This window comes from Pleurodeles waltl, chromosome 1_1, assembly GCF_031143425.1.
Source record: "Pleurodeles waltl isolate 20211129_DDA chromosome 1_1, aPleWal1.hap1.20221129, whole genome shotgun sequence".
NCBI classification, from domain to species: domain Eukaryota; kingdom Metazoa; phylum Chordata; class Amphibia; order Caudata; family Salamandridae; genus Pleurodeles; species Pleurodeles waltl.
The window spans coordinates 899,008,526-899,035,727 of record NC_090436.1 but is presented as its reverse complement, the minus strand read 5'-3'; the positions used below and the strand labels follow the sequence as shown (position 1 = coordinate 899,035,727).

General features: G+C 46.0%; 1 protein-coding gene across 2 annotated transcripts in view; it reads left to right on the top strand.

Moving 5' to 3' along the window:
- The window catches only part of VPS13A (vacuolar protein sorting 13 homolog A), a 1,844,906-nt gene that overhangs the window by 818,102 nt on the left and 999,602 nt on the right, over positions 1-27,202 (top strand). For both annotated transcript variants that reach the window (XM_069230089.1, XM_069230094.1), the window contains exons 43-44: positions 9,753-9,911; positions 21,467-21,728. In XM_069230089.1, coding sequence (XP_069086190.1) covers positions 9,753-9,911; positions 21,467-21,728 — 421 coding nt within the window. The remainder of the gene's footprint in view (positions 1-9,752; positions 9,912-21,466; positions 21,729-27,202) is intronic.

Genomic DNA, 27,202 nt, shown 5'->3' with positions numbered 1-27,202 from the left:
GAGTATATGGTAGCGATTTTATTAATCAAAATAATTCAGAGAGGCAACAGCCATCATGAGTCCAGAGATACAACAGCCAACTCGTCAAAAAGACTTTTTCAAGGCCCGAGACTAGGTATATCCCAATATCACCATAATTTCTCATGCCCGAGAAAACCTGACACCTAAATACACCCCTGCATCCGTTGCTCTTGGGCACAGGAGAAGAGGACCAAAAGTGCACCCACGTCCCCAAGCACCCCAAGTCTACTATTTCCTTCTTGTTGTCCCTGACTTGCTTCCTAACCAGAGCCTGCCGCCTCTTTTCATGAGGAGCAAACTCCCATAGGAAACCATTGGGCACCTGACGCCTTGCTGCACCTCTGCACCTGGCCGTCCCAGTGCCACCCGGTGTGACCTGTTTGTGTGGTTCTGGTCAGTGCCCAGTGCTTACCTTTGCTTCCTGAGATTGGCTTCGTAAGTCATTGTTACCCCTGTGTTTGCTGAACATTGTTTTTCCTCAATAGGATAACATTAAGTCATCTCTGGAGTCTGCTATTTTGTTTCCCAAAATGACAGAATCAAGTAGCCACCTGGAGGAGCTCTGGCCACCATCCCTGGGGTGGTGATGGACAGGGAAGTGGTCACTCCCCTTTCCTTTTTGTGGCTTCTCGCGAGAGCAGGAACCGGTGCAAACCGGATTATGCAAGGAGGGCACCAAATGTGCCCTTCAAAGCAAGCATGTGGCGTGGGAACGATACGCCTCCCCAGCCTTGTAACACCTATGTTCGATGGCATCTGTCGCTGTAGATACGCATGTTCTGCAATAGCTCGCCATCTGGTGTTGGGCCGGAGTGTTACAAGTTGTTTTTGTTCGAAGAAGTCTTTCGAGTCACGGGACCGAGTGACTCCTCCTTTTGTCTCCATTGCGCATGGGCGTCGACTCCATCCTCGATTGTTTTTTTTCCGCCATCGGGTTCGGACGTGTTCCTGTCGCTCCGAGTTTCGGAACGGAAAATTAGCTAATTTCTGAAGATTTTCGTCGGTATTGTTGCGTTCGGGATCGGCGTACTTAGATTCCACACCGCATCGAAGATCGAAGAGCTCCGGTGCCCTTCGGGGTAGTTTTTCGATCCCCCGTCGGGGCCTGGTCGGCCCGACCGCGTGCTGAAGAACGCCGATGGAACGGACCCCGTTCCGTTTCTGCCCCAAATGCCACAATAAATACCCCTACACAGACCAACACTTGGTCTGCAACCTGTGCCTGTCACCTGAGCACAGCGAAGACACCTGCGAGGCCTGTCGTGCGTTCCGGTCCCGAAAAACACTCCGAGACCGTCGAGCCAGAAGACTTCAGATGGCGTCCGCACCGACAGCCCAACGGGAGTTCGAGGAACAGGAAGAGGAAGGTACCTTCTCGATCCAAGACTCAGACTCCGAAGGATTCGACGATACACAAACCGTGAGTAAGACGTCGAAAACCACACAGAGAAACATTTACAAGGCCCAGGGGACGCCACTGCCATCCGGCCATGGCTCCACCCATAAATTCGGTGACCGACCGTCGGCACCGAAAAAGGCCCAAACAGTGCCGAGGTCGTCCGACTCCGGTCGAGACACCGGCACGCAGCCTTCTCGGGACCGAGAAAGTGCTGGAGACAAGCCTCGACACCGAGATGCCGGTGTGGACACGGCTCGACGCCGAGACAGCGGCACCGAAACAGATCGACGCCGAGAGGTTTCGGCCCCGAAAAAGAAAAAAGTCACCTCGGAGCCGAAAAAACACGCAGACAGGGTTTCGATGCCGAAACAAACTGCAAGCGACCCAGCTTCAGGCTCTTATACAGAAGAGCACTCGCTAACCTCCCAAATGCAAAAGCATAGGTTTGAGGAAGAGCTACAAGCAACTGATGTGGACCATACGCAAAAGCGTATCTTCATACAGCAGGGGACAGGAAAAATAAGCACCCTTCCCCCCATTAGGAGAAAGAGAAGGTTGGAGTTCCAGACTGAACAGACACCACAACCAAAAGTGGTGAAAAGAGTTACCCCACCACCCTCTCCTCCGCCCGTGATTAACGTCTCACCAGCACAAACTCCATCACACTCCCCAGCTCACACCACCATGAGCCAGGGTGACCAAGATCAGGACGCATGGGACCTATACGACGCCCCAGTGTCAGATAACAGTCCGGAGGCATACCCTACGAAGCCATCTCCACCAGAGGACAGCACCGCGTATTCTCAAGTGGTGGCTAGAGCAGCACAATTTCACAACGTAAGCCTCCACTCAGAACAGGTCGAGGATGATTTTTTATTCAACACACTCTCCTCCACCCACAGCTCATACCAAAGCCTGCCTATGCTCCCTGGTATGCTCCGGCACGCAAAAGACATCTTTAAGGAGCCGGTCAAAAGTAGGGCAATCACACCAAGGGTGGAAAAAAAGTATAAGGCGCCTCCTACAGACCCGGTTTTCATCACTACACAGCTGCCACCAGACTCTGTCGTTGTAGGAGCAGCTAGGAAAAGGGCCAACTCTCACACATCTGGAGATGCACCACCCCCAGATAAAGAAAGCCGCAAGTTCGATGCAGCTGGTAAAAGAGTCGCAGCACAAGCTGCAAACCAGTGGCGCATCGCGAACTCCCAGGCACTACTTGCGCGCTATGACAGAGCCCACTGGGACGAGATGCAACATCTCATTGAACATCTGCCCAAGGACTTACAAAATAGGGCAAAACAAGTGGTTGAGGAGGGACAGACCATTTCCAACAACCAGATCCGCTCCTCCATGGACGCTGCAGATACAGCTGCACGGACAATTAATACATCTGTAACTATCAGAAGGCATGCATGGCTCCGAACGTCTGGATTTAAACCAGAGATTCAACAAGCAGTTCTCAATATGCCTTTTAATGAAAAAGAACTGTTCGGTCCAGAAGTGGACACAGCGATTGAGAAACTAAAAAAAGATACGGACACTGCCAAAGCCATGGGCGCACTCTACTCCCCGCAGAGCAGAGGAAATTACAGCACATTCCGTAAAACGCCCTTTCGAGGGGGGTTTCGGGGTCAAAGCACACAAGCCAGCACCTCACAAGCAACACCGTCCAGTTACCAGGGACAGTATAGAGGAGGTTTTCGGGGACAATATAGAGGAGGGCAATTCCCTAGAAATAGAGGAAGATTTCAGAGCCCCAAAACCCCTACTACTAAACAGTGACTCACATGTCACTCACCCCCTCCACACAACACCAGTGGGGGGAAGAATAGGTCATTATTACAAAGCATGGGAGGAAATCACTACAGACACTTGGGTTCTAGCAATTATCCAACATGGTTATTGCATAGAATTTCTACAATTCCCTCCAAACATACCACCAAAAGCACAAAATTTAACAACACACCATTCCAATCTCCTGGAGATAGAAGTGCAGGCACTATTGCAAAAGAATGCAATCGAATTAGTGCCAAACACACAAATAAACACAGGAGTTTACTCACTGTACTTTCTGATACCAAAGAAGGACAAAACGCTGAGACCAATCCTAGACCTCAGAGTAGTGAACACTTTCATCAAATCAGACCACTTCCACATGGTCACACTACAAGAAGTATTGCCATTGCTAAAACTACACGACTACATGGCAACTTTAGACCTCAAGGATGCTTATTTCCATATACCAATACACCCATCGCACAGGAAATACCTAAGGTTTGTATTCAAAGGAATACATTACCAATTCAAGGTACTGCCTTTCGGATTAACAACCGCACCAAGAGTCTTTACCAAATGTCTAGCGGTAGTCGCTGCACACATAAGAAGGCAGCAAATACATGTGTTCCCATATTTGGACGACTGGCTAATCAAGGCCCATTCGTTCATAAAGTGCTCAAATCACACAAATCAGATCATACAAACCCTCTTCAAACTCGGGTTCACCGTCAACTTTACAAAATCCAACATTCTGCCGCGCAAGGTACAACAATACCTAGGAGCCATAATAGACACATCAAAGGGAGTAGCCACTCCAAGTCCACAAAGAATTCTAAATTTCAACACCATCATACAACGCATGTATCCAACACAAAAGATACAAGCAAAGATGGTATTACAACTCCTAGGCATGATGTCTTCATGCATAGCCATTGTCCCAAACGCAAGACTGCACATGAGGCCCTTACAACAATGCCTAGCATCACAGTGGTCTCAAGCACAGGGTCACCTTCTAGATCTGGTGTTAATAGACCGCCAAACTTACCTCTCGCTTCTGTGGTGGAACAACATAAATTTAAACAAAAGGCGGCCTTTCCAAGACCCAGTGCCACAATACGTAATAACAACAGATGCTTCCATGACAGGGTGGGGAGCACACCTCGATCAACACAGCATACAAGGACAATGGAACGTACATCAAACAAAACTGCATATCAATCACCTAGAACTTCTAGCAGTTTTTCAAGCACTAAAAGCTTTCCAACCAATAATAGTTCACAAATACATTCTCGTCAAAACAGACAACATGACAACAATGTATTATCTAAACAAGCAGGGGGGGACGCTCTCCACGCAGTTAAGCCTGCTAGCACAAAAGATTTGGCGTTGGGCAATTCACAACCAAATTCGCCTAATAGCACAATTTATACCAGGGATCCAAAATCAACTCGCAGACAATCTCTCTCGAGATCACCAACAGGTCCACGAATGGGAAATTCACCCCCAAATTCTGAACACTTATTTCAAACTCTGGGGAACACCTCAGATAGACTTGTTTGCGACAAGGGAGAACGCAAAATGCCAAAACTTCGCATCCAGATACCCACACGAACAATCCCAAGGCAATGCCCTATGGATGAACTGGTCAGGGATATTTGCTTACGCTTTTCCTCCTCTCCCTCTCCTTCCTTACCTGGTAAACAAACTCAGTCAAAGCAAACTCAAACTCATATTGATAGCACCAACTTGGGCAAGGCAACCCTGGTACACAACGCTGCTAGACCTATCAGTGGTACCCTGCATCAAATTGCCCAACAGGCCAGATCTGTTGACACAGCACAACCAAAAGATCAGACACCCAGATCCAGCATCGCTGAATCTAGCAATCTGGCTCCTGAAATCCTAGAATTCGGGCACTTACAACTTACCCAAGAATGTATGGAAGTCATAAAACAAGCCAGAAGGCCATCCACCAGGCACTGCTATGCAAGTAAATGGAAGAGGTTTGTTTGCTACTGCCATATTAATCAAATACAACCATTACACACAACTCCAGAACATGTAGTGGGTTACTTGCTTCACTTACAAAAATCTAACCTAGCTTTCTCTTCCATTAAAATACACCTTGCAGCAATATCTGCATACCTGCAGACTACCTATTCAACTTCCCTATATAAGATACCAGTCATTAAAGCATTCATGGAGGGCCTTAGGAGATTTATACCACCAAGAACACCACCTGTTCCTTCATGGAACCTAAATGTTGTCCTAACTAGACTTATGGGTCCACCTTTTGAACCCATGCACTCCTGCGACATACAGTTCCTAACCTGGAAGGTGGCATTTCTCATCGCCATTACTTCCCTAAGAAGAGTAAGCGAGATTCAGGCGTTTACAATACAGGAACCTTTTATACAACTACACAAAAATAAAGTCGTCCTAAGGACCAATCCTAAATTTTTGCCAAAGGTTATTTCCCCGTTCCATCTAAATCAAACAGTGGAACTTCCAGTGTTTTTTCCACAGCCAGATACCGTAGCTGAAAGGGCACTACATACATTAGATGTCAAAAGAGCATTGATGTATTACATTGACAGAACAAAAAACATCAGAAAGACTAAACAACTATTTATTGCATTTCAAAAACCTCATGCAGGAAACCCAATATCAAAACAAGGTATAGCCAGATGGATAGTTAAATGCATCCAAATCTGCTACCTTAAAGCTAAACGACAGCTGCCCATTACACCAAGGGCACACTCAACCAGAAAGAAAGGTGCTACCATGGCCTTTCTAGGAAACATCCCAATGCAAGAAATATGTAAGGCAGCCACATGGTCTACGCCTCACACATTCACCAAGCACTACTGTGTAGACGTGTTATCCGCACAACAAGCCACAGTAGGTCAAGCCGTATTAAGAACATTATTTCAGACTACTTCCACTCCTACAGGCTGATCCACCGCTTTTGGGGAAATAACTGCTTACTAGTCTATGCAGAACATGCGTATCTACAGCGACAGATGCCATCGAACTGAAAATGTCACTTACCCAGTGTACATCTGTTCGTGGCATCAGTCGCAGTAGATTCGCATGTGCCCACCCGCCTCCCCGGGAGCCTGTAGCAGTTTGGAAGTTACCTTCAATTATTTCTATATGTATCATCTCAACCTTAAATAGGTGCATACTTAGTCACTCCATTGCATGGGCACTATTACTACAATACAACTCCTACCTCACCCTCTGCGGGGAAAAACAATCGAGGATGGAGTCGACGCCCATGCGCAATGGAGACAAAAGGAGGAGTCACTCGGTCCCGTGACTCGAAAGACTTCTTCGAACAAAAACAACTTGTAACACTCCGGCCCAACACCAGATGGCGAGCTATTGCAGAACATGCGAATCTACTGCGACTGATGCCACGAACAGATGTACACTGGGTAAGTGACATTTTCATTCCAAGGGAAGAGGGTGTTGCATCCTTTCTCCCACAGGAAATCCTTTATTCCGCCTTCCCCCGCTTGAGCTAGTAAAGAAGCAGGAGGGGCTGCCCAAAACCCTGGAAGACTGGTAGGAGCAATACTGGGGGGAGGGGTCCCCTAAGGAGCTCCCTGAGAATCATGCCACCAATACTGGCACTTGTAGTGGGGTATGATTCTGACATGTTTGATACCAAGCATGCCTATGTTCGGAGTTACCAATATGCAGATGGTCCACAGGTGGTGTGACCTGTGCCAGCACACAGGTAAAATGGTTTCCCCGCAATTACGAAGTCCAGTGCATTAGAACTGGAGTTCGTAGGGGCACTTCTGCTCATGCAGGGGTGCCCTCACACACAGGAACCTGCACTCTACCCTTTTGGCTGAAAGGGCCTACCATAGGGGTGACTTACAGGACCTTGTACAGTGACCAGCAGTGAAACTGTGCATGCACCTTTTCACGCAGGCTGCAATAGGAAACCTGCAGAGACAGTTTGCATAGGTTTCCATGGGTGGCATAATACATGCTGCAGCCCATGGGAGACCCCTGTTGTACAAATGCCCTGGGTCCCTAAGTACCATATACTAAGGACTTACAGGGCTACGCCATTATGCCAATTGGGGTACCAAAGCAACCAAATTTAGAGAAGAGAGCACAATCACTGGGGTCCTGGTTAGCAGGATCCCAGTGAAAACAGTCTGAGCACATTGATAAACAGGCAAAAAGTTGGGGTAACCATGCCAAAAAGAGCGACTTTCATACAGAATTGTTAAACCTTGATCTGAAAAAATGACAAAACATCACCATGACTGTGCAACATTCCACATGGGGGCGTCTGTGTGTAGGGGTGTTAAAAACAAAAACTTTTTAATTGAATTGGAGAAAGATGGAAATGAGTGAGGCGGTATGATGCAGATTTCCATCAATAAAAATCAGATTTGGTACTTTCCTTTACCTGATTCTAGAATGCCTTGAAAATGTAGACTTGGAAGTTGTCATTTCTGGATTTATGATTAGGGCTTGTAGAATCCAGACTAAATGTTACAAAATGCTAATCTCATTTTGTCAGCTATTGTTCCTCTCTGTTTGGTGGGTCTTTGAATTTTGTAGCTTAAAAAGAGTAGATTTGATTTTGTATTGGGACTGCTGTCTAACACTGATAAACAGTGAGCTATTAAACAAAAGCAAAGCATTTCCCTTCTGCAAAGCATTTCCCTCAATTTCACATTTTAAATCTAGAAAACCTCCTGATGAGACTGGGGTTACAAGAAGTGGATTGAATAACACAAGTGGGATATTTTCTTCCATGTAGCAGTGTCTTACTCTTTTGAGTTAATGAAATGCTAATTGTGATCTTGCCACAAGGGGCCAATGTTCTCAGCAAATCTATCAGTAAAAATCTTCTACAATCAAAAAGACATAGCCAGCATGCCATGACAGGATTTTAGGTATTTTTTTGCAAATCCATTTCTCTACATATATAGTATGTTCTGAAAGAGATGGTAAACAAACAAGTAGAGGAGATTGTGCTCCTGATTTTTAAGGCAGAGACCACAAGTCTTGAGGCACTCTCCCAGTTAAGTGGGAATGTTGTAAATGGTGTAATTAGTGTAACGGAAATATGAGCCATACCAAGAGAAAAGCACTTCAGAGATCCCTAGGCTTGCAATTTATTTCAGAAATGTAGTGTTGGTGGCTTTGTAAAAGGAGGACAAGAGATCAAGCAAGATCAGACTGCAGGAAAGATGTGTTTGATGGATTGACTTTGCAGGCATCAAGATTGAAATGATCTGTTGAGGTAGTTATCTGTGAAATATTGTGTGAGAGGTTGAAGCTTTTGAAGGTCTTAAAGCACAGCAAACAGGAAACTGGTTGGAGCTTCAGGGGCTATATTAGCCTTGGGGAGTAACTTGGGAATCCTACTGTCCACCTGTGAGGCATTGGGGAAGTGACAAGTCTAAAGGGATAATATAAGTACTCTTCATGGATTCAGAGCTATTATGATGGCTGGGAGCAGCATTGATTATGACGTAAAAATGCTGGGCCGGTTTGTGACTAGGAACAAGTTCACAGGCATGGAGAAACCAGAGCAGTAGAAGTTTGGTAAGGGTGAAGAAATTGATCTTTTGATTGTTTGAATGCTGCTAGTGAAGACACTAGTCACTTAAAAAAAAAAAAAACTTTATTAAGTTCCAACAGACATATAGAGTTGTTATGCAGGATTTAAACATCGCAAAGATAGACATTACACAATTAGCATTAAGCTCCACATGTACATTTGGCTATAATAGCGTTCTATTGTGGGTCTTCCTGTCATATTCATTAGGGGAAAGGTATGTAAAGAAACTATTCAAGGCGAGCATCTGAACAAGACATGAGCGACCTGTGAAGAAACCAGTCAATTTGTCTAGGATGGGGAGGGTAAATAGTATGACGGATTATCTACAATTTGCAGGGATGATCATGGAAAGTTCAGATGAGGGTTTGGTAACAGGATCATTGGTCAAGGTAAGGTTAGAGGCAATGAGTAGATATTTCTCCATATATGTGGGACGTATCACATATGGGTTGCCATTTTTCAGATGTTTACAATGTTCCAAGTGAGGAGCAGAATGTAATTATGGGTTTGATTAATAGATGTCCATTACAAAGGTAATTGTTGATTAAGTTGAAGGCGTCTAAGTTCCTGTCTGGGAGGAGTGAGGAGGAAGAGGATGGAGAACTGATTAGATATGCATGTTACTTCAGTCAGAGGAAGCCGATGCCATCTGCATGGCCCTAGTCTTTTCAGGAAAAAATTATTTTGCGCTTATAATGTATGTTATAGATTTAGGGCGAATACTTGACTTTCTCATTGAGTAAATTATGCTGCAACACTTTAGGAACTGGGGAAAAAGCTTCATAATTATTTCAGTTTGCCACCATTGAATGGTCTTACTTTCTGTTTCTTAGCCATTCCCTTGTTCTTTACTTTACTACCTTTGGTAGAATAAGTTTTCAATCTCTCTTTGATATTATTTTTGATGATTAGTCTCAAACATAAATTCTTATATTACAAATATGTTTATTTTAGATGAAAAAGAAATCTAAAAAACAGCTTACAGAATCGGATATAGATGAGGAAAATTACAAGGTTCCGGAGTATAAAACAGTTATAAACATCTCTTCAAAAGATCAGATGAACATTATGCTATCAAAATGTGGACTACAAATGCTTAACAATCTTGGACAGGTAAGGAGCTGAATTTGTCATTTTATTGTTTTACAGTTGAAATTAGGGCTGTACAACATCAACCTCCAATGCATACTGGGTAGTAAACCAGTCTTTTTGGTATGAGTATTATGGTTGTACGTAGGACATTTCTAAGTCATGCATAAGTATGACATTGGCAGGGTTGTTGCTACACCAGGCTCTCAGGCGTATGCATAAATTCTGTCCATGTGGCCATTCGGGATCTTTGAGTGCCAGAGAGATGTGTTTAAAAGGAAGCAGTTTGTTGGAGAATTTTGTCTGAGTCCCTCATGAACTGTAAAGCAGTCTCTCAAAGCCCCAACTCTGTACATTTATTTGTCCCGGCTGCTTTTGTGCAGAATGTCTCTGTTGGCAGATGCCCAACAAATCACGTCTGCCATTCATCTTTGTATCAATGGTTCCCTATTAGATTTCCACTTCAGGTTATTTTGCACTTAATCAACAGCAGCGGTAGGTCCACAAATCTGTTTTATCTGTTAACCTGTGTATGTAGGAAGAGTTTCAGTATTCACACCATGGGGGATCCAGCTATGTCTGCAATCTTGCATTTGTCTGTGCTGTTATCTTCTTTCATAAAGTGGACAATTTTGGGTGCTTCCAATTGAAAGAAGGAGGCTTCTTGGGTGCAGCATCTGGGCACTGTTCAGAAGAGTTCCCAAATATCTTGTGTGACTTGGTGGGGGTAGGTTAAGTGCAATGGAGAAAGTTACATTGTATTAGCATTAACCTACTGTTTGTGGAACTCCTGGCTGTTTGTCCCCTTATGTCCCCAGTTCCCTGCACAGATTTTCTGCCCAGTATGTTTGCAACTCCATCAGCTTCCTCCCCAAGGTCGCCTCACGTTGCCCACATAGCTGCTTTATTATTTCAATGGTCAGGGCATTAAGTGGATTAGCATTACTACACATCACTGGCTCCTAACTACCAGAGTGTCATGTCCTCCTGGTAGTAATTATTAGTCACCTGAGGCTTACATGCCCCCCACCGTTTTCACAGAGTAATTCTCCCATACTGTCAGTTGTGATCATCGAGGCATTTCGGGGTATTGGGCAGGTGGGAAGTAACTCTGGACCTTAAGCAATATTGGTCCTTCCAAACTTGAGATGTGAGAGAATATTCGTGGTCTAGGATGAAATTATTGGGTAGAACAAGAAACTGTTGTGGACAGCTCTGTGCTGAGTGGTGTAATCCTTTAGCCCCTTTTAACTTGGAAGAGGCAAAGAGCAAGTGAAGCTCGAAGTCTCACAAGGTCACAGTAGAACTGTAAAAGTATAAAGAAACAAATTAGGGTACCCATTGTGCTTACTGTGCCACATAGCATTGACTGTTGGTTTTGTTCATGTGTCATTGAGGTTTAAGGTTATCCACTTTTTACATTGAGAGAGTCAGTGTTAACCAGATACTTAAAGGCTGATCTCCTCTTATAAGCTAAAGTTACAAAACCCAGAAAAGATGCTCAGCAATAGGCTGGATGTGGCTAAAGAAAAGGTAGCCAGATGCCCAACAATACGAGGTATTCTGTAGAGCAAAGTTTCCAATTGTGCATCATACTTTTGGAGTAAGTTCAGTTGAAGAGAACCCCTCTCTTTGTCGCAGTCATTGATTTGCAGCACCTTTGATGGAACTTAACTGAATACATTACAACATGCCCTTCATCTAGTGGGAAAACACCCTACTCTGATAGTCAAATATTAGGCTGAATACTGTAAGGTTAGTTAGATTTTTGCTTTGGTTCTTGGGACAATCTTGCTGGATCCTTTTTTCCAGTTATTTTGTAAAGTTGGGGCTATGACACAGTGCTAGTGATAGGTTTATGAATGATCTGTGCCCCCTTTGGTAAACGTGTGTATCTGAGAGAGACTTCTAGTTGCAGATTCCTTACTTCAGAATTTCTTCCAGGTGTCAGTCTGGATCCAGAGATTTTTCTCGACCAGTACCCCTGCATGCCATCAGGTAGTGTTGGTTGGTCGGCTCTGCGTCCGTCGTCTGCCGACCGCATATGGCACCTCACGTGCCCACTGCATATGGCATCGTGGGACCTATATATAGACACCCCGACACGCTGACGTCTGTTCTTTTCTGCCCACGCCAGCCAGCACAGTTCTGAAGAGGAGCTACCCCTCAGTCCCTTTTTGACTGGTCTTTTTTATTTTTTGATGAGGATTTTTGAGTGTTGCCATTCCTAGTGCATCGAGATGTCGCCATGTAAGACTTGATTCAAGCCCTGCGGATCCAGTCATCAGGTGATGTCCGTGACGGGTCCGCATCTCATGTGCTTGTGGTGTCTGGAGCACAACCAGGACCCGAAGTCATCCTCCGAGTGCCTGGCCATGAATCCGAAAGCTTTGAGGGAGCGATCCCTGCAGCTCATTGCAGCCTGGCGCTCGGCTCCACGTCACTCGTCTCTCCTGATCTCAGTCGAGAAAAAGGTCCTGAGAACAGTTGTGGAGCCACCATTCTTCATCATCCCACTTCAAAGCCTCGCTACAGTCGGGTACGTTGAGGCACAAAAAGAAGTCAAATAAGAACATGTGACCCCATCTCTCGAGAGAGAGGGAAAAGGAGCGCTGTCGTTCCAGGCCTCAGTCCTCAGAGCCTGTGTCTGGGTCTGCTCCGTGCCTCCCCGAGTTTCTGGGAGCCCAAGTAACCCCTGCCCAACTCTGAGTTTAGTTTTGAAGAAAAAAAAAACACACACACTAAGGAGTACGGGTTCTCTTATACCTCAAGGGATGGACCCCAAGGGTACCAATTGTGCCCTTGCTTCCTCGTGGTCCTCTATAAGGGGAAAAGGGTCAGTATGAGATTGGTGAGCAGTTAAAGAGGAGAAAAAAAGGGGATTTCCTTTATGGTCTCACACACTATATAGTGTCATGCTTCATCATTTGACCACCTAGCCCCACCCAGGTAGGGCAGTGCCACCTGGGCGGACTCAACCTCACTGTTAAAAGAACAGGAGGGAGTGCGTAAATAAATTCTAGGTCTGGAAAGATCGGCATCCAGCTAATCCAGGGAATAAAAACACCTAAACAGGCACCTGTGTAAAGTTACAATTTAATAATAGGGTCTGTTTGGTGTGGTTAAATGCGTAGAGTGGGACACCTCTGTGAGAACAAGGACCAACCGAGCAGGGTTTTCTAAACTCCTAATATGAGTCTTAGGGATCCGATGCCCTGATGAATGCCTCAAGACCTTCCTAGGCTCACTACTGAGGGCAGAAACATGTTGGCTATCACTCTTTAGATAGGTGACCCTGTGAGTCCTTGTTCTCACAGAGGTATCCCACTCTACACTTTTAACCACACCAAATTATTGAGAGAACCGCTGCCTTTGCAGGGTGTAGGAAAGTGCCTCTTTTTACATGGTGCCCCCCCTACCACTGTAAGCCCCTAATAAATGGTACCCCTATTACCTAGAGCATGGGGTACTAAAGGAAGGCCCCTAAGGGCTGCAGCACAAAATGTGCCACCCTCAGCGGCCTGTGTCCTGTACACTGTATGTAATATATGTAAGTCACTCCTCTAACAGGCCTTCCAGCCCTAAAGGCAGGGTGCATTATATTACATGAGAGGGCTTACCTACATGAGGAGATATGCCCCTGCTTTGTCAATTCTCAGACTTAGTAAGTGAACAGTGAAACCATTTAAGTACGTGTGCTAGACACTGGTCATTATGAGTTCCCCAGCTACATGAGGACTTCACTGAAGATAGGGATGGATTTATTAATACATGCACTCCGAAAGCACCTTAGAGGTGCCCTCTGAAAATCTACCAACTCCTTGGTGGACACTGACTGGTCAAAACCAGCTCAGCACTCCCTGTAGCGCCCCTTAATTCAGTGTTTAGATGGCACCCCTGAACCCTCCAATCAGATTCCTGTCGACCTAAGAAGAGCCAGACAGAACAGAGGACGCCCAGCAGAGAAGACTGAAGACAACAACTGAATTTGCCCAAGCCTTACTGACCATTCTGCAGCCTTCAAAGAACCTGCTCCAGAAGACGACTTGTCCTGCAGCCCAGCGACCTCCAAAGCCTTGGGAGGACTGCCTGCCTTCAATAAAGACCAATAACTCCTGTGGACAGCAGACCTGTCCAAAATAAACTGTCACCAAAGAAGAAGTCTGCCTGAGTGTAGGATGTTGGCTCTGTATATGCCATCTCAAAGTGAGAGATAGTGTGCACAGTGTCCAAGGGTTCCCCTTAGAGGTTGATAGTGGCAAAATTAGATCATACTAATGCTCTATTTTGTGGTAGTGTGGTCGAGCAGTAGGGTTATCAAAGGGTAGTGTAAAGCGTTTGTTGTGCACACACAGGCAATAAATGAGAACACACACTCAAAGACTTAACTCCAGGCCAATAGATTTTTATATAGAAAAATATTATTTTCTTCATTTATTTTAGAACCACAAGATTCAAATTTTTGGTAAGTCCATAAATTTTAAGGTTCTACAAACAGGTAAATATAGAACTTTGATTTAAAACAGTAGTATTCACAGTTTTGATAAAAATGGCAAATATACACTATGCAAAAATCAACAGTTCACGGGGGAGGTAAGTATTGGTTAGTTTATCAGGGAAGTAAAGCACTTACAAGTTCAGTCTCATGGGCATAGGCAACCCCAAAGCCACCACACCAGCAACACAGGGCCGGTCAGGTGCAGAGGTCGAAGGAGGGCCAAAATAACATAGGTGCCTATGGAGAGCAGGGGTGTTCCGGTTCCAGCATGCTAGCAGGTAAGTACCTGCCTCCTCGGGGAGCAGACCCAGGGAGGTTTTGTAGAGCCCTGGGGGGGGACACACACAACCACACAAAACACACCCTCAGCGGCACAGGGGCGGCCGGGTGCAGTGTGCAAGTAGGTGTCGGGTTTGTCGTTGAAAACAATGGAGGGACCCAGGGGTCACTCTGGCGGTGCAGGAAGGGCACAGGGGAGCATCTCGGGCCAGCCACCGACTGGGCTAGGATGAGGGTCGCCAGCTGGTCACTTCTACACTGATAGGTGGTTCCTCTCGGTCCTGGGAGCTGCGGGTGCAGTGCTTGGTCCAGGCGTCTGGTTCCTTTGTTACCAGGCAGTCATGGTTAGGGGGAGCCTCTGGATCCTCTCTGTAGGCGTCACTGTAGGGGTGCAGGGAGGTCGACTCTGTGTGCCCACGTCGTTGGAGTCACCTGGGAGTTCTCTCTACAGTGTTGGTTGTCATGAACTCAAGCCGGGGGTGTCTGGTGCAGAGTGTGAAGACTCACGCTTCTGGCTGGAAGTTAGTCTCTTTAAATTTGCTTTCTTTGTTGTTTCTGGACAGACCCGCTGTCCTCGGGAGGTTCCTGGTCCTTTAGGTGTAGGTCAGTCCTATGAGTCCTCAGAGGTCGCTGGTCCCGCTGAATGCATCGCTGTGCAGGTTCTTTGAGTCTGGAGACAGGCCGGTAGGGCTGGGGCGAAGTCAGTTGTCATCTCTGTGGGGCTTTTTGGTCAGCAGTCCTTCTTTCTTCAGGTTGCAGGAATTTGATTTCCCGGGTTCAGGGTCGCCCCTAAATACTCAATTTAGGGGGGTGTTTAGGTCTGGGGTGCAGTAGCCAATGGCTACTGTCCTGGAGGGTGGCTTCAACCTCTTTGTGCCTCCTCCCTGAGGGGAGGGTGGCGCATCCCTCTTCCTATTGGGGGATCCTCCAAAACCAAGATGGAGGATTTCTTAAGGCAGCGGACACCTCAGCTCAGGACACCTTAGGAGCTGTCCTGACTGGTGGGTGACTCCTCCTTGTTTTTCTCATTATCTCCTCTGGACTTGCGCCAAAAGTGGGAGCTGTTTCTGGAGGGGCGGGCATCTCCACTAGCTGCGATGCCCTGCGGTGCTATAACAGGCATAAGCCTTTGAGGCTCACTGCTAGGTGTTACAGTTCCTAAAGGGGGAGGTGAGACGCACCTCCACCCAGTGCAGGCTTTTTTCCTGGGCACAGAGTTACAAAGGCACTCACCCCACTGACCAGAACTCAGTCTGGTTGTGTCAGGCTGGCAGGAACTGGTCAAGCTAACACTGGTTTTTGGACTGGTATACAGGGAGCATCTCTATGATGGCCTCTGTGTGCTTTTTTCAATAAATCCCACACTGGCATCAGTGTGGATTTATTGTGCTGAGAAGTTTGATACCAAACTTCACAGATTTCAGTGTAGCCATCATGGAACAGTGGAGTTCGTGTTTGACAAACTCCCACACCATATACTCTTTATGGCTACCCTGCACTTACAATGTCTAAGGTTTGGCTTAGACACTGTTGGGGCATAGTGCTCATGGAACTATGTCCTCACCTGTGGTATAGTGCACCCTGCCTTAGGGCTGTAAGGCCTGCTAGAAGGGTGACTTACCTATGCCACAGGCTGGGTTGAGGGCATGGCTCTCTGAGGGGAGTGCAAATTCGACTTACTCATATTCTCCCCACCAGCACACACAAGCTGTGAGGCAGTGTGCATGTGCTGAGTGAGAGGTCCCCAGGGTGGCATAGTATATGCTGAAGTTCTTAGAAACCTTCCCTGGCCACAAAGCCCTCGGTACCAGGGGTACCATGTTACAAGGGACTTATCTGTGTGCCAGGGCTTGCCAATTGTGGAGATAAATGTACAGTTTAGGGAAAGAACACTGGTGCTGGGGCCTGGTAATCAAGATCCCAGACCACTATCAATCATATCTAGCTTCAACAAAAGACAACAAGTTAAGGGGTAACCATGCCAAGGGAGGCATTTCCCTACTCTGAGGAACTGCAGAACCGTGGCCTGGGATCACCTCTGCACCTGACTCCCCAGCCCGAGTCCAACTGGCCCACCAGTCAAGTGAAGGGTCCCCAGCACTTCTGACCAAGAGTTGACCGTGGGCTGGCCCCTGCCGGACTCTACAGCGGAGCCTGCAGCCTAAATCTGAGGTTTCCCTTGATCACAGCCTGCGTTGTAAGCTGTAACTGATTCCAAAAGACACCTCTGCAACTGGAGCCCCTGGTCTTGTGGAGCTGAACCAATGGTGTCCCTACGACCCCTGCCATCTCAACTTACCTGGGCATCTGTGGGTTGCCCTCTCCCGGCCTTCCGGCCACGGCCTGAAGTCCATTTCTAGAGGTCATCTTCTCCATTGAATAACATTGGGTGCCCGACGCTGTGTTCGCAATCTTCACCCGGCCGCCCCCATGCTGCTGAGGGTGTAAGTTTGGTGCTGCCTTGTGTTCCCCCCTTGTACTTACCTTAAATCCTGGAGAGCGACTTGCTGGATGCCTATTTCACCCCTGTCCTTCCTGTCCACAGACATTACCCTGATTGAGCCGGGAGCACTTTAAATTTGCAGTGCTCCCCTTTGGCCTTACCAGTGATCCTCGGGTGTTCACCAAGATGATGGCAGTGGCTGCAGCCTATGTGGTGAGGTTGGTGTTTCCTGTCTTCTTCCCTGACGGTTGGCTGTTGAAGGTGGTCTCACTCCAGGCAGCCATCACCCCCCTCCAGACTATGCCGATCATCCTGCACTTGCACGTGCCAAAGTCACACCTGCTTCCCTCTCATCTGAGTCCCCAGCCCGAGTCCAACTGGCCCACCAGTCAAGTGAAGGGTCCCCAGCACTTCTGACCAAGAGTTGACCGTGGGCTGGCCCATCATCTGAGCCTTTCTGGACATAGGGTAGTTTGTCTATCCTCCTAAGCAGCGAGTCCAGGATATTCAAGCTATGATTAGTTTCCCAGCTCCAACAGCATCAGAGGAATCTCTCCAACCTGGTCTAGTTCTCGAGGGAACTGCAAAATATCTACAGTGGTGGCTGACAAACCATGATTGGGTCAGTGGCAGACCGCACTCCTTTGCCCAACTATAGTTGACTGGGGTGACAAATGAGTCACTTCCAGGCTGGGGTGGCCACATGGGAGAGGTGGACATCAGAGGCCTCTGATCTCCGACGGAGACCATGTTCCATATCAACTTATTGGAGTACCGGGTTGATCTGATTGACAACGTAATTCTTTGTTCCTTCAGTAAGGGGAAGGCTGGTGCAAGTGTTCACGGACAGCATCACCACTATGTGGTACTGCAACTAACAAAGCTGGGTGGGGTTGTGGACCCTATGTCAAGAGACCCTGCATGTCTGGATTTAGCTGGATTGGCAGGGCCAAATCCAACACTGGCATCAGTGTGGGTTTATTGAGCTGAGAAGTGTGATACCAAACTTCCCATTCTTCAGTGAAGCCATCATGGAGTTGTGGAGTTCGTAATGACAAACTCACAGCCCATGTAGTCAGTATGGCCACACTGCACTTAAAATATCTTAGAATGGACTTAGACACTGTAGGGACATATTGCTCATGCAGCTATGCCCTCACCTGTGGAATAGTGCATCATGCCTCTGAGCTGTAAGGCCTGCTAGAGGGGTATCTTTCCATTGCCACAGGCAGTGATTTGTGGACAGGGCACCCAGAGAGGGGTGCCATGTTGACCTACCTTTTTCTCCCCAACACAATACATCATCTACAATGGCAATGTACATGTGTTTGGTGAGGGGCCTCTTAGGATGGCACAATACATGCTGCAGCCCTTAAGAGACCCTCTTTGGCCACAGGACCCTTAGTACAACTGGTACCTTTTTACAAAGGACTTAGCTGTGTGCCAGGGGTGTGCCAATTGTGGAAGCAATGGTACAATTTAGGGAAAGAACACAGGTGCTGGGGCCTGGTTAGCAGGATCCCAGCACACACTCAGTCAAGTTAGCACCAGATATCAAGCATAAAGTGGTGCTGGTTGGGTAACCATTCCTAAAGTGGCACTTCCTTAAATATACTCCTACTGTTGGGAGAAATTTGTGACATGGTGTGCATCCAAGAACATTGATTCTTGTTCTGCACCCCTATCCCAGGTTTTACTGTATGTACTTTTTCTGGGCACTGTTAAAGGTTACTTTTCATTTAGAAAAGTACAAGGATAACCATGTATGCCCACATGAACAAGGGTAAGTATGTGTTAGTAAGAACAGTTAATGCGGTGGAACTTATTTAAAATTAGCAGCCTTGTGATCACCTATGAGGGATTCCTTTACTTGTTTCAGTAGTACTCATTTACCAAATCTAATTCGAAAAGTACAGGAAACAAAGAGATTCCCATTTTATATGCATTAAATTGGGGTTTGACAAAACCCTCCTTTTTGATTGACTCCTGTGATTTGTTCTAAAGGGATGCTATGTCATATGTTTGTTTGAATATTGTAGACTGCCATTGGAAATTGTACATTATCTTTGTTTATTTTTGTTGTAAATGAAATCAGTTGTGAGCAGTGCATCATCTGCACTATGATCGCTGAAGTTTTTTGTAATATAGGATTGTATTTAATGTATATAAAACAGAAATCTCTGTGTGTCCTGTGCTTTTCAAATTAGATTTGAGATGTGAGTAATATTGAAACAAGTAATGAAATCCCTTGTAGGTGATCATGAGGTTCCTAATTTCAAATGAGTCTTACTGGATAACTGACCATATTAAAAGTAAACCATTTTGTCTTTCTTGCGATTGCCAGACCAACCTTCTGTAAGTCACCTGTTGTGACTGGTTTTCTCGAAGGACTTCAAAACCTTTTCCCTCCAACAACATTCATCATGCTCCAGTGGGACTTCCTTCAGGTCTTAAATTCCCTCAGGTGCATCCCCTTCAAGCCACTGCACAATTTCCCACTCCGCCTTCTCACCTTAAAAATGGCCTTTTCTGGTGGCCATAACATTGGCCAAGAGGGTTAGCGTACTGCAAGCACTCTCAGTCCACCCTCCCTCCACAACAATTTACCCAGGCTTACAGGTTCTGAGTACATGTGCCTCCTGCCTTCCGAAGTTTGTGATACTTTTCATGTAGGCCAAAATATCACATTGCATACCTTCTTTGCTCCACCTCATCCATTCCAAAGAAGAGAAAAGACTCCACCGACAGGACCTTAAAAGAGCATTGATGGTCTACCTTGGTTGCACTATGGACTTTTGGGTAGACTATCAACTGTTTGTTTGGTATATCAGAACGAAGAATGGTAGGGCTGTATAGAAACTAACCATCTCATAATGGATAATGCTCTGCATACAAATCTGCTGCGCACTGGCCAAAAAGCACCGCTCTGAGGGCTTGCTCGCTCATTTACCAGAGCCAATGCTGCAACCACTGTGTTAGTTTGTGGAATCCGTGTCCTGGACGTCTGTCAGGCAAAAACCTGGGCATCTTTGCATACATTCACCAAACATTACTCTTGACAGTCAGATCTGTCATGATGGACATTTCGCCTTTTCCATCCCGCTGACTTTTTGGTCTAATTTGTTTGCAGACCCACCTCCTGGGAGGTATTACTTGAGGATCTTTTGTAAATTAAGGAGCCTGTGGCTGGAAGTCTCTATCTGATGAACAAGATACTTACATTTGTAATGCCTTATCTGGTAGAGATTATCTAGCAGCAGAGTTCTTACCGACCCTACCATCCTTCCTGCTCTACAATCTCATTTCATTATAGGATCACTCTTCTGAGGCCCTTAGCAGTGCACACCAGTGCATCAACATTTTTCGTGGGTCTGCGCATCTGGCGTGGAAGATCGCAAAAATATACTGGTATCGGTGCACTGGGATCACGCTTATATAGGCACAGTGCATTTCGTATCTGTCGCAACCGACGTGGAGCCTAACTACACCACTAATCCACAGACCGGCACACCGGGTTACTGCTCCAAAATTTCAGGATCCAGCCTGGGGATCATTCTAAGATTAGGAATCTGCAGCTAGGTAGAGTCCTTTACCTGCTAAGGCGTTTTTGTAGGTAAGTAACTTGTTTGTTTAGTCCTGAGATGAATACAAATTTGGCAAAATACTGCATTAGCAGTGTTTCTATACTATTCAAAATTTAGATTATTTAAATTCACTAGTTTACCAAATTAAAAATTACAAATGTGTTAAACTTAAACCCAACCTCCTTCATCCACCTCCTTGATTCTGATTATAACACTGTTAGCTTTCAGTGTAATGCTAGCACAGCCACATTTATGTCCCTCTGTCTTTCTCTAGCAGAACTGAGTCTGCTCTAAAATTTGCAAAGTCAAATGCAGAAGAATATGTTCATGAGAGAAAATTCTCTCAGATCTAGCCATCCAAATATGATAGCCTGGGTATTCAAAGTAATTCCCCAATTTCTCTTCATATATGCATGTATAGGCCCATCAGACAATATTTCTGCATAGGATATTACGTCATACAATCCCACAGTCATTGTTTAAAAAAAAATAATAATACGGTTCTGCCGTTGTTGTCAACAGAGACGCACAAAACTAATGTTTAGGATCTGTATTTCTCTCTAGACAGATCCTTATGGTACAAATGCAGATCAGTGAAAGAGCAGTTACCCTGCTTTGCTTCACTTGTGCTGTCCGACTGTTATTAATTCCCATCATGTATTTGTAATTAATGCTTATGTGAGAAATTGAGTTTAGTGCTTTACCCTTATGCTGTGGTGTACTTTATCTATTCTTTCTTGCAGGGCAATAACAAATATATGCGTATGTTTTTTAGGCATTTGCTGAAGCAGCCAGTAAATCTTCGGATATCTTTAAAAAAGATCAGACACCTTTCGTGATCAAAAATTCTTTGGGACTCACAATTTCAGTTTCTCCAAGTGAGTCCTTCACTGCTGTTAATGTTGATGCAGGAGCTAAAACAATCGACGTGAATGATGGTGACTGCCTCAATATGGATTATGTTCGTGGAAAGAGTGAGACGGACCAGTTCTCTGCAATGACCAGCCTTAGCAGCAAACTGTTCTACATTCAACTCAGTAAGTTATTTTACTGAAATATATGTGTTTATTATTTCAAACAAAGCAAAATTTTTACAGCATGTGCCACCGTAAATCACATGCTGCACACACTGCTGCCACCTAGTGTGGGGCGCAGACCTCGCAACTATTTTTGAAGGCGAAGAAGAGGTTTTAGTTTAAAGGTGACTCCTGATACCTCCACGAAAACCTATAAGGCGCCATTATACAGAATGCTTCTCGTATTGTTTTTTTTATCATTGGATTTGTACGTGCCATCTAGTGCCCTTTCACCGTGTCACTACCGAAGCCAACGACTTTGAAGTCTGGATGGCAAAATCTAGGGCTTCCACAAGCCACAACCTAGTGCAACTGTTGGACGCTTCAAATCTGAATTGTGAAAATTCCAGGGTAAGGTTGTATGAATGTGTAGGAATCTGGCTCTCTATATAGTGTTTTAAAATGAAGTACACTGTGCAGTGAGTCCAGTGGATCCCCAATTGGTATTGCAGAGGCAAATGTAGATAGGCCTAATGGCCTATTTTGTTATGGTTTGGGCAAGCAGTTAGGCATGTCAGAAGGTAGTCCTAACCATTTGTTGAACTCACAGAGTCAGCAAATGAGACACACACACTCAAGGAATAAATCTGACGCCAGCTTAGAAAAATTTTTTTTTATATATGTTTCAAACCCAAGAACTTCATAATCAGGTAAGTAGATTTACAAACATAAATACTTTGTAGTTTCAGAAAAATCGGCACTGCAATCTTTCCATTGAGTAATGTTAACCTACAGGAGGAAAACAAGAATGCAGTTTTGCAGGTAAGTACACGACTTACAAAGTCTGTCTTCGGGGTTTTCAGTCAACACTAGGCAAGGTTCAGATCAGTTCAAAGAGTGCACCCACAAGGGCACAGGGGCAGCCAGTTGCAGAGGTCAAATTCGGAATTGGGTGCCCAGTGTTAACCAATGGAGACTGGGGTGAACGAAGATGCCCAGCTCACACGTGAGTAATGCGGTGTCAGTGGTCGATCTCCTGGGGTGAGGTAACCACAAGGGGTGCCACAAGGAAGCACCAAACTTACACCCTCAGCGGCACAGGGTCGGCTGGGTACAGAGTGCCAACACAGCATTGGATGCTCTATGTTAACCAACGGAGACTGGGGATAACCAAAGATGCTCTGCTTCCAGGTGAGTAAAGTGGTGTCAGGGGTCGATCTCCTGGGTTTGAGGTAAGCATGGGTGGGGTCTAGAAGGCAGCACCAAACTTACATCCTCAGCGGGACAGGGGCGGCCGGGTGCAGAGTGCCATCATAGCGTCAGGAGCCCAATGCAAGTCAGTGGGGGAGATCAGTTTTGGAAACAGGCTACAGGCTCCGGCCAGGAGCAGGAGGTTGAACAAAGAAAACCCACAGCTGCCCAGGTAAGTTCTGATGCTAGGGGACGTAGGGACACCGATGGTCCAGCTTCCCAAGGCCCAGGTGTTCTGGGAGCAGGGATACCCTTTAGTGAACCGCTTACTGAACAGGTTGCGGTCAGTGTGAGTCTCCGGTTTGAGGCTGCAAGCTTTGAGGCAGAGTCTGGTAGGGGTCAGCCCACGGTGGACTCGTAATTTATTTGGAACATTCGCAGGATCGGTGGGCCACTTGGACTCTGACTGTGAGCATCGGGTGCAGAGGAGGGTGTGGATGCGGTTTCGCAGTTCCTCAGGTCCGAGTTCTTTTAAAGTTGGTTTCTTCTTGAACAAGACCGCTGTTCTCTGAAGATCTTGATATTTGTCAAAGGCATGCAGTCTTCCCAAAGCTTTGGAGGATGCTGGGCTGGTCGTCTTTTCACAGGATCATCAAGGGCTGCAGACAGGCCGGTGGAACTGGGACCAAGTCAGTTGGTGTCTGGCTCTGAAGTCAACAGGAATCTGAGTTCTGGGGTGCCACCTAAATACTGAATTTAGAGGTGTTTTAGGGAGTGGCAGGTGATTTTGACCAGTCATTGTCCACACTAGGAGTTGGTAGGTTTTGAAAGGGCACCTCTACGTTGCCTTCAGAGTCCATGTGTTAGTAAATCCAGATTCATTGAGGGTTTATTAATACAAGTTGTTTGATATCAACCATCCTTATCTTCAGTGAAGCTATCATGTAGCTGGGGAACTTGTAATGACCAGTGTCTGGCACGTATACTTAAAATGGCTTCCCTGTTCACTTATGTCTGAAAATCAACCAAGACATCGGAGGAGCATATCTGCTCTTGCAGGTATGCTCTCACATAAAATATAATGCACCCTGCCTTTGGGGCTGGAAGGTTTGCTAGAGGGGTGACTTAAATATATTGTATGTAGTGTAAAGGGGAGAGGGCACACAGGCTGTGTGCCACGGTGTGTTTTCATTTTAGTTCTGCACCAAGACACGCAGCCTGCAAAAGCAGCACTGGGTGTGCTTAGTGAGAGGGTCTCTGAGGGTGGCACAATTTGTGCTGTAGCCCTCAGGGGCCCTCCTTTAGTACCCTATGGCCTAGGTATTAGGATTATCATTTAGTAGGGACTTACAGTGGTAGCTAAAGGTTTGCCAGTTGGAAAAACAACTGAGCAGTTTTGGGTAAAAAGATCTGGTACTGGGGACATGTTTCGCAGGACCCAGTGCACTTCAAGCCGAAACTGCACCAGAAACCAGGCAAGAAGTGTGTGTGGGATGGGGGGAGGACCATGTCAAAAGAGGCACTTTTCTACAGGGAGTGACTCCTGAGGGCAAAGAAAACTCCCCTTTTAAGTTCTACCCCAGCTGTAACAACAGGTTCCCATGGTAGAACCAGCCTCAGGTCTGTAACCAGTGCCTCCTGAGGGACCACAAAAACGCTTCTGTTCAGTTTGTCAAGCCTTTTGGTGCACAAAGAGTGTTGGGCACCAATGGGATCCGCAGTTGATGCATTAAAGGAATCAGCACTGAGGCTTCTCTGAGTCACCGTCTAGGTAGTGCAGCAAGGATGTCGAAGGAACTTACTCCGACTCCATATAGGACCGGCCCCCCAGTGGTTCAGAGACCCATGAGGAGTGCAGTCCTTAATATGTCTCATCCATTGGCTCTGGGCCTTATTTAGGACTTGGCAGAGGTAATACTCTGTCACAAACGTGACAGATATCCCATCCACCATATTATGATCCCCATAAGACATAATGGGATCATAATACGGAGAAGGGGATATCTGTCACGTTTGTGATTGAGTATTCCCCTCTGCCAAGTTCTAAATCAGTCCGCCTTTGTCTTCAGAGAGCTGTTGTTTCCAGGGCCCTTTATAAATTCTTCTATCAGAACTAAGTCCACATCCAGGGGCTCCCACTTACCTTACATTGGGGATCTTTCTTCCAAGGCTCAACAGGACAAGAAACAGGCTCAAAAAAGCCATACCTTGACTCCTATGCTACTTTCAAAGAGGTCTCAACAATTTGCACAGCTCTCTGTTCCCAAAGCCACTCGATCCCAAAAGGCATTTTCGACTTCAAAGACTCCTCAAGCTACAGGGGCTGAGCCTTGAGGTTGAAATCCTACTGAGCCTGTCTCCGAACCAAGCTCAACCCCTGAGTCAGGATGAAACAAGTTTTGAGCTTAAAGACAAATTACACCACCTCTGCCAAAGAGATAGGTGATTAACCTGCTGTAAGCAAAGAACGCATTACATTGACCCAGTCAAGCACAACCTACAGAGGTGGAATAATGAAAACATGTTACAGGACAGGTGTTTCCTGTATCCCTCTGCTCAAGCAACCATTAACACAGACATCTCTCTCACAGGATGGAAGCTTGTGTGTCAGCTCGAAATTCAGGGCCAGTGGTCCCCTAAACAATGTCTCCAGCACATTAGTGTACCGCAGCTGATGGCAGTTTAGCTAGTGCTGCACGTTTTTCACATTTTAATTCATAACAAAACGGTCTTAGTTCACACAGACAACATGACAATCATTTTGTATTAGTTACAGAACATGGGGGCACACATTCACCATAATTGTCTATGACAGCACCAACTGTTTGGTGATGGGCCACTTTGTCACCAGGTTCTGCTCATAGTATAACATATCATGGGAGTGGGCAAAGACTTTTCTAACCTGCTTAGCAAGATGCAGCAACAAAAACACGAATGGGAGATAAACACACAGATGTCACAATACTTTCACTTTTGGGGGTTAATGCGGTAGACCTCTTAGCCAGACATAAAAACAGAGAAGGCTAAAGCTTTGGCTCAGTGTACCCACATTCGCAGTCCATGGGCAGTGCTCTGTTGATTAACTTGTAATGGACCCGAGATCTATGGATTGTAAGCAGTAACCAAAGAGGTTAAACTTCATAGCTCCAAATGGGCTTGACAGCCATGGTGCTCTTAGAAATGTCCATCTTGGCTCTCACAAAGCTGCTCCTTCACCCAGATCTTCTCATGCGGCACCAAAGTCATCTGCTCTACCCCAACCTCAGGGCACTGAATTTGCCGATTTGACACCTGAACTACTTGAATCAGCCTACCTGCACCTTCCTGAGGAGTAAATTCTTACATAAGCCAGAAAACACAGTAGATGGGAATGCTCCATGGCTAAAGCTATAAAATTAATCTACTACTATAACATCCTTCAAAAGAAGCCCAGGCAAGCAACAGTGCAACAAAAGGCAGGTGTAATCTGTTCTTCTATCAGGCTACACACACACCTAGCTGCTGTGGTCACTTACCAGCAAAATAAGCAATTCCTGGTTGTTAATTCCTTTTGTGGTTAGCCTCAAAAGGGTTATTCCATCAAGGTCCCCACCAGTCCCTTTATGGAACCTTGTCATTACCCTTTCATGACTTACGGGAGACTTCATTCACTTTTGAAGAATGGAATTGGTCTCCTGTACAGTGGTCTTTCTTGCTGCTGTTGCTTCCCTTTACAGGGTTAGTAAATTGCAAGCTTTAGCAGTAGATAAGCTATTCCTCCAAGTGGCTGAAGAGCTGGTTGTCATGACCGCATTCGCTTGTGTTTTTTCTGCCAAAAGATGTTTCTGCATTCCACATTAATCACACCATTGCTTTACTCATTTTTTTCTTTATTTGTGACTTAACCATACCAAGTCTTTCAGAAAGATCATGCAGCTGTTGTTGCTTTTTGACAGCACCACCTCTGAAGTTTAGTTTCCAAGCTGTGGAGTCCAGGTGATGCAGGAGGATCCCAGGAGTCATTCACGAGCTGTCCCACGCCAGTCCTCAAATTGCAAAGGGGTCATTGGTCAGCGGTGCCTCGAACAAACCTTGACAAATGTAAAAAAGCGCTGTACTGTGTGTTGCAGAATTCTGGGGTCCAGCAACGTCCAGGAAACTCTAACTTTGCAGGTAAGTCAGGGGCAATCCTCAGCAAGCAGGAGAGCTAGCAGGAATCAATGGAGCCCCCGGCTGGACCCTCTGGCGGCAGTCACAGGTAGTCGCTGGGATGCAAAGAGGGATGCCCACGTCGCAGGAGTTGCAGAGAGGACATTGTCCTTGGA